The sequence below is a fragment of the Poecile atricapillus genome, chromosome 1 (genome assembly GCF_030490865.1).
Source record: "Poecile atricapillus isolate bPoeAtr1 chromosome 1, bPoeAtr1.hap1, whole genome shotgun sequence".
Lineage (NCBI taxonomy): Eukaryota > Metazoa > Chordata > Aves > Passeriformes > Paridae > Poecile > Poecile atricapillus.
This window is the reverse complement of record NC_081249.1, coordinates 127,623,302-127,631,550: the sequence shown is the minus strand read 5'-3', so window position 1 is coordinate 127,631,550 and position 8,249 is coordinate 127,623,302. Positions and strand designations below refer to the sequence as shown.

Here is an 8,249-nt window from a genome sequence, read left to right as displayed (position 1 = left end):
AATATTTCATTATTTTTATTAAAGCTGCAGAGTCTTACTACACACAACAAATATTTTATTGATATAATCTAAGTTAATAAAATAGTTGAACAACTCTTTAGATTTATATTTGTATAGAAATGATCTGGGGAACATCTCGTCTTGAGACAGCAGTGCCTGAAAACAACTATTCAGCAGGGTTTTTTAAAAGAACAGTTTGGGACTAGAGGATGCACTGTTCATTCTCAAAGGAAAAAGAAAAAATCCATGCAAAAATAACTCCCACCCAAAGTGTAAGACCATATGGAATGAGCATGTGAGGGATGGCTCTTTCCTTCCTCGTCATGCCTACTGTCAGAGCTTGTCATCTAAACTCAGTAATGAAAACAAGACAGAAAAAAAACTGAATTGCACAATCCTAGTCTGCAGGTGACAATGTCATAACATCTCTTTACAGAAGTCCCTACTCTGTTCCAGTTGGGAGGATGGGTTATGGTGCTGTGTCTGTCCCCAGCTGCCAGCTGATGTCAGTTCTGTCCGTACTGTGAACAGAAGTCAGTCTAGCTACTATTGCTTTGCTCTCCCTCCTTCACCTGGGTGTAGTCTATATTCTACGTAGCACTGCCTGCCAAGGGCCGACTGCGTGGTGTTTCCCCCCGTTTCAAAGCCCACAGCCCAAAGGATGATCTCCTGGGTGCAGCTGGGCCCGGGAGGTGTCTGTCACAGAGCCCCAGGCACGTCTGTGCTAGATCATGCCGTTGATCTTAGTCCACTCGTAGATGTCCTGCTCGCACACGATGTCTGAGTTGATGAGGAGATACCTGTCCCCCACACAGAAGTGCTTCTGGCAGGCTGCACACTTGAAGCACTCAAGGTGATAGACCTTGTCCTTCACCCTCATGGTCATCTCGTAGGCCCGGATCCGCTTCTCGCAGGAGGCGCACAGCCCATCCTGGCCAAAGAGCCTGCAACGACACAGAACAGAGGTGAGCACAGCTCCTTGGCTGGCCAGCTGGGGACAGCTGAATCAAAACGAGAGCAAACACCCTTGATCCATTAGGATCAGTGCTGATTTGGAGAGAGGACACATGGAAAGCTGCCCTGCAGAACTGGAAACTTTGCAACACCAAAAATTGAAACAGAAAAATCCAAGGTCCTCACCTTGGATAAAATCACAGATTGTGTTGAGTTGGAAAGAAATTTAAAGTCCATCCTGTGCCACCCCCTGACATGGGCAGGGACATCTTTCACTATCCCAGGTCGCTCCAAAGCCCATTCAACCTGGCCTGGAACACTTCCAGGGGTGGGGCAGCCACAGCTTCTCTGGACAACCTGTGTCAGGGCCTCACCACCCTCACAGGGAAGAATTTCTTCCCCAAATCCAATCTAAATCTAGTTAAATCTATCAATATAATTGGCTTCTCTGATCAATGACCTTATCCTGAACTGAAGGAGCAAAGGTTGCCCAGAGCACTGCATAAAGTTCTGCAATATTAACACTTCCACTTCTGTGATCAACAGAAATTACCTTTTGTTAATTATTTTTGCCTTTCTTAAGGTGTTGCTCTGTGATTTACAGAAAGGAGTTGGGATAAGCCATGGTCTAAGGCTCTCCTGCCTTTTGTCTGTGCCTCCACATTAGAAATTTTGTCAAACATTTCTGTATCCATGAAGGCTCTCCTGATCCATGAAGTCACTCCTGGTGGGTTTCAGAAGGACACATTCTAGGACCTCCAAGATACCTATAAGAAAGTTTTATGCTGTGGACTGCTTTTTCATCCTCATGGAGAAACCCTCTGAGGTCCTTATGATATTGTCTATGAAAAGGAACCTCTAATGAATGCCCTGCAGAGTTTACTAAGTCAAATCGGTAATAAAGAGGCATGAATATATTGATATTTTTTATATATTTGATATATATTTATATATATTTAATATATTGATATTTTATTCTTAAAAGGTTCGAATGCTACACATCTCCTGCACGTGCTGTGCCTGATTTAAGTCATATTCTGAACCAGAAAAAGGATGTCTGGTAAATTAAGATACCGTTAAGGGGAAAGAACATAATTCCTTTTGTCTACCAGGAGATGTCACTGTTTACTTCTGCCCAGTGAAAGTAACGCTAAGGTTGCACAAAGGTTGCCAAATTTTTCATTAATGAGGAAAGATATTACCTGTTGCATTATTAAATAAATAAAAACGTTGGATTTCACTGCAAGAAAAGGCATTAATTGTATCGCCATACTTCCTGTTGCTTCCATTTTAAGATGAAAAGTATCCGGGAAGTGTAATTAACACTGGATCACTGCTGGATTTACAAGTGGTCCCATTAGCAGAACTCAGTCCTTAATTCCTGCTCAGCAAAACTCCCATCAGCAAAACCCAGGGGCAGAATCATTAGGAAGTCCACTGAGATTTTGGTTTTGTTTTTATTGTCAGGTAAATTAGCCTTCAGTAAAAAAGCTGGAAAAACACCAAATATCATTATTCTGTTCCACAAACCTCCAGACATGTTAGGGATCCATTAGAAGAAATGGAACACAACCAGCACAGCAAAGATCAATACATTTTAATCAAGAATATAAAGATCCTTTGTTATCAATTTTTGTGAAATATCTTAGTCTCCAATTAATTCTTTACTTACAAATTTCAGCAAAACAGGCAGGCAGAGAGTAATTCATGAAAACACCTATAACAAATGTATTTGTAGGGTCTGATTCTGCAAATTGTGCAAATTCTTGCTTATTCAGCACCAGGCCAAAGAATGCCAAAAACCCAAATGATCTTTCACCTCTTACCTGCATTTAAACACCTTTAAGTTCCAAGGCAATACAGGAGAAACAGAAAACTCCTTAAAACCATTCAGGGGAATCAGTTCATTGCCAGCTCAGTGGGAGATTGCTGGAATTCAGCCCCTTTTCCCAACGTCTGCTTTCCAGAATGCCACACTAACCCTTCACCTGGAGCTATGTCTGTGCAGAATGACAGATGTCAGCAGCTCCGAGTCCTAGGAGTTCTTTCTGTATTCTTCACATTATCAAATAATTCTGGTTCATCCACAATATGTAGTACTGCTTTCATTAACATTAAAAATGCTTTTCTTCTTTCCCCCAAACTTTTAAAGATTTAACTATAAACATCTCCAAGTTGTTTATCTAACCTACACAGATAATCTCTTGTTTTATCTATCATTTACTGAAGAATCCCAGCAACACGAAAGGCATCTGCATATGAATCCCAAATATATGAGGACAGGCCAAGGGAGCTGGGGCTGTGTACTCTGGAGAAGGCTCTGGGGAGATCCTAGAGCCCCTTCCAGTGCCTAAAGGGGTTCCAGGAGAGTTGAAGACAGACTTTGGACAAGGGATAGAGGAATGGGACAAGGGGGAATGGCTTTAAAGTGACAGGGTGTGTTTAGTTGGGATGTTGGGAAGGAATTCTTCGCTGAGGTGAGGCCCTGGCACAGGTTGCCCAGAGAAGCTGCAAATCTCTGGCCCATCCCTGGAATGCCAGGTTGGAGGGGAATTGGAACAAGCTGTCCTAGTGGAAGGTGGCAGAGGGGCTGAAACGAGAGGAGCTGCAATGTCCTTTTCCAGCCCAAATGATCCGGGGATTCCACAACAGGAGCCTATACTGCAAACCTGAGCTTGCAGACGCTGTTGCACCCATTGCCAGGCTTTGAGAGCCATTCCAAATGAATTCTTTATTCCCAGCTGTGCTCAGTGAATGATGGGAAGCAGGGAGGAAGGGTGTGAGGAGTGGGATGCATACCTGAGATAGTCCCTCCTGCAGAGCTTCCTGCCCAGTTTGTAGTAGAGGCGCCTGCCCACTTCGCCAAGCCGGCAGCCGCACAGGTCGCAGCTGAGGCAGTCCTCGTGCCAGTACTGGTCGATGGCCTTCAGGAAATAGCGGTCCCCGATGTTCTGCTGGCACCCCCCACATGTCAGCAGCGATGGGGGGATCTGCAGCACCTCATCCACCGGCTCCCTGAGGGAATGAGACAGCCATTGGATGAGGGAAACCTACTCCAAGAGCATCCATGTGAGAAGAAGGAAAAGAAAAATCAATCACAAGCTTGGACAGGTCAGGACAGGGATGGTGTCCTCGATTTTGCTCATTTTCACTGGGACTAAGAAAGGCACCCAAGGGATTTTACACTTTCCATTGGGAAATGGAAATTTGGAGACTAAGTTTGATGGTGTCACTTCTCAGAACAGCACAAAATTAATAAGCACAACAGATGATTCTGTTGCCCGACTGGTTTAAGTCTTACTGCTGGTTTCAATAAAGCCAGCATTTTACCTCATGTTGCTGCAGGACTTCTTTTTTCCCTTAGCCAAGGACATGAATCCCCTGGGATGGGTCTGTGCCAACATACCTCAATTATCTGGGATTTACAAATCCATAAATGAAAGGAGGCACAAATCTTTATTGTGATATTAGCACTGACTCTTTATGCACCTTATTTTGTTTCTTTTTCTAAAAAACTTGGAGATACAGGATAATTCTGGTAAAAGAAGTGATAATTTTCTTCAAAGCTACTTTCTTAAGGACTTCTGTGTCATTTGGGGTAATTTCGCATCTTTAAAAAAAAAAAAAAAAAAAGGAAGAAAGAAAGAACAGCAAAAAAATTAAAAGAACAGTGCAAGAACTCAGTTTTGTAATTTTGGGCTTCACCCAAATGCCAGAGAAGTTAATCAAAAAATCTACTGGATCCATCCCTTAAGCACTTGTTTCATTTCAAACCTGTGGCTACTAGAGTGGACTCCAAATGTTTTCATATTATTGGATCAGTGCTCCAGCACAGAGTCCCTGAGCAATTTGCTTCTGTCATTGGTCTGTCCTCCCCTGGGCTGGTGGGGGCAGAGGAGATCTACACTGATGAAGAAGCACTTCTCCCAGTTTCAGCACGCAACAGGAAAAAAAATTGTATTACTCCTTATTTACTGGGTCAGCAGTTTTCTGGGCAAAAATTACTTTCTTCAGCAGGGAGGAACGACCTCTGGTCAAGAACTTCTGGGCTGAGAAAGTGATCCTGCAGTTTTTATTTAGGCAAGCTGAGCCCTGAGATATTATCTGGTTCTATTCTGCTCTGGTTTCTCCCTTCTAAGTTTAAACTGCTGTGCCCTGCAAGCTGTGTTGTAACACCCCTCTCCTGCTAGCTCTCCATTCTGTGAGTTTTCATTTAATTTCATTTCATGAGGAACTCATGATTAGGCCCTACATTTTCCAAATTTATCCTTTTCGGCCACATACTCCCTCTCCTAACACGTGGGCTTCATGCTGACAACTTCGGAGAGCTTTCCAATAGAAGGAAGCACACATCATTATCCTTTATTATCCATTATTTGAAACTTTGGAGTGTACCCCAAAATATTTCATCCTGAGGGGTGCTTGGGAATCCCAAGCTAGGTTTCTCTGAGAGCCCTAAGCTCCGGAACACGGATGTTTATGCAGAACAGCATTCCTGGTTTACACATTAGGCTTTTGATGTCCATGAATTTCTAAGCCAGCACTTAAGCCACCAGAACACAAGGCAGATAAATAAATAAAGATTAAAAAAATCTTTGATTGAAAACTGGACATCGTTAGGAACTGGGACTAATGTTTCTTAAAAAAATATCATAAAAGAAAATGTAACATGTAAAACATCATGGAATGAAGTGATTTAATCCCCAAAAGCAGTGGTTCTCATGTGCTTGCTCCGGGCTCCAAGAAATGGCAATTTTAGTATCTCACAGGAAACAAACCACAAATGACTCAATTTACTGAGTGCAATGTTTTAAGCGTTAAATGGAAACGGAGATTTTATAATTTATTTCTTTTTTCCTTCTCTCTTATCTCGATCCCAGACAAGCCTAAGTGAAGTTAATTAGCATGTTCAGGGTTGAAGTGACCTGGGTCTGTGCTGAGTTACCATCCCTAGGTGTGCAGCAGGGACGGGACGGCGTGAGCACAGCCCGGGAGAAAGCCTGGATCCGGACACGGCAGCTGGTCCCCTCCCTGAGTGGGAAATCCAGGGAGGGAAATTCTCATCTTCTACATCCCGTCCATCAAGTCTGTCTACATACCCTTAGCAGAACACCCAGCCCCCACCGAAGCTTTCTACGAGCTCTTGGAAGTTGCATTATGAAAATGTGGAAGTTGGGCACCCGCAGATAACAGCCCTGACCTTTCACTGATGGGCTGCAGCGAGTTGGGCAGATCGGGGATGGGGCAGATGACGGTCCCTCGGGATGGAAAACCTGAAAGCTTGGGAAGCGGGATGCTGTCTCTCTCGCCGAGCATCCCCAACACCCCGCGCTGGGATGAGCGAGTAGGAGATGCCCTGCCCGGGGGGGAATTGCGCCTCCCTGCTCCCGGCTGCTCCTTCCCACAATTTGGGGGGCTCTCCCCAAGCTCCCCCACACCGTCAGCCCCACGGGAGCGGGGCAGCCCGGTGTCCAGTGAGGGGGAAGGGGGGTCGGAGCGGCGGGGGCTGCCGCCGAAGCCCTCCAGGGCAGCCGGGCACACAATGCCGGCGGCGGCTCCGTCGGGGAGGACGGGTGGCACCGGGAGGCGAGCGGGGACGATGGGGAGCGGGGGGACCGGGCAGAAAAAGCGCGCACTTACTCGGAAGGATCGAGGCTTTTCCTCTCGATGGCCGATGACATTGGCAGGGCCGGTTCCTTTGTGGCGTGCCGGTGGTGGGCTCTGCCCCCGCCGCCCCCGCAGAGGCTGTCTGCTCGCGGAGCCTTGTCGCCAGCCGCGCTGCCCCGCCGCCCCGCGATGACATTCACAGGATTTCCTCCTGCAGCACCGAGACAGAGAGAGAGAGACAGGGGCTGGGGCTGCGCTCCGGCCCCGCACGGCCCCCCCCCCGGCCCCGCACGGCCCCCCCGGCGCTGACCTCCCATCCCCGCCGCGCTCCCCCCGCGCCCCGGCCGGCGGGGCCGCTCCCGCGGCGGGCGGGGGGCGGCGGCTGCGGCCGCCACCGCGGCTCCGCGCCCGGCGCTCAGCGGCTCCGCGCGGGCAGCTCCGCACACGCTCCGCGCCCGGGCGGCAGCGCTGCGAGCGGCGGCAGCCGCATCCCCGGGATTATTATTACTCCGTGGCTCAGCCCCGGCTCTCTGGGTTCATTTCCTTTTTCCTGATCACGATTCAAATACAATAGAAGGAAATCACACTTAAAGAGACAGCTGCCCGTTTCTTAACTGCACTCCTGGGGATTCGGCAATACAAACAGCAGCATCACGACTCGCTGGGATCCTTAAAGAGACAGAACGGGGCTCCCCAGAGCCAGGGCTGGGGGCTGCCGAGGCGTTCTCACGTTATTATTCCCTTACTAACGCTGTCTCTGTGGGAAGGCAGGTGGGCGACCTGAGAATGATCCCAAGAGCTAAAGAAAATAAGCGCCTGGTTCCGGATTGTGCCGCCTTCTCAGCCGCACAGAGGAGCGGCACTCACCATCCCTCTCCTCTCCCTCTCCCTCTCTGACACGAACATGCACATGCCCACAAGCACACATGGGTTTGTACGGCACTTGGAGAGCCGCAGGTAAAGATCCCGAGCATTATTTGTCCAGCCAGAGTTCAGAGTGGTCAGCTCAGTTGTGTCTCATTTATAGCCCCTAGTGAACGTTTGCGTACAGACACCCCAGATTCTTGGCAAACTGTGTAATAAATTTACACCCTGGCACCGTGTGATGTTAATGAGGTATGAAAGCCGGCGAGTTCTAAGTATCGATCTGTAATTAAGCCAAGAGAGGCCAAAGATGGGGAAAGTCTTGCCTGAATATGTCTATTTTTCCTCCCACACTTCCTCCTCTCCATCAGCACAGCACATCCCAAAAAGGACTGATTTACAGCGCCGGAGTGAAAACTATTGCAGCAATCCAAGCCTTGCCAGGCTTTGTGGTATTAGACACCGGCCCTTGCTGGAGGCAGAGTTCTGGATGAGATGAACTGCTTGGCCTGTTAATTCCTTTAAAAACGGTAAAGAAATATCTGCAATAAAGCCCTGGAGAGTAGTAGTAGCAGCAATATTTTGCTTCTATATTAATTCCCAGAAGAGAAATGTATTTGATGTCTATTTTTATGACTACATTCCCCTTTTTTTTCAGCTTTTTGGCAGCTGGGGATATAATATCTGCAATACATTAATGAGCCTGATCCAAAGATTAGTAATGTCAGCAGAAGGACTATTATTTCTTTCAAGGGGCTTTGAACCAAGGTCTTGAAATACTTCAGTGCTATCACTGGTCATTAGAACACGTCTTTCTTATTCTT

General features: G+C 47.1%; 1 protein-coding gene across 1 annotated transcript; it reads right to left on the bottom strand.

Annotated features, from left to right (window-relative positions):
* Positions 1-7,066, bottom strand: LMO2 (LIM domain only 2). The gene is made up of 4 exons (XM_058839290.1): positions 6,872-7,066; positions 6,595-6,772; positions 3,754-3,969; positions 1-944 (listed from the first exon to the last, which is right to left on the bottom strand). Exons 1-4 carry the CDS (start codon positions 6,876-6,878, stop codon positions 725-727), a joined length of 621 nt encoding a protein of 206 aa, XP_058695273.1. The 5' UTR covers positions 6,879-7,066; the 3' UTR covers positions 1-724.
* Between the last annotated feature and the right edge of the window lie 1,183 nt (positions 7,067-8,249).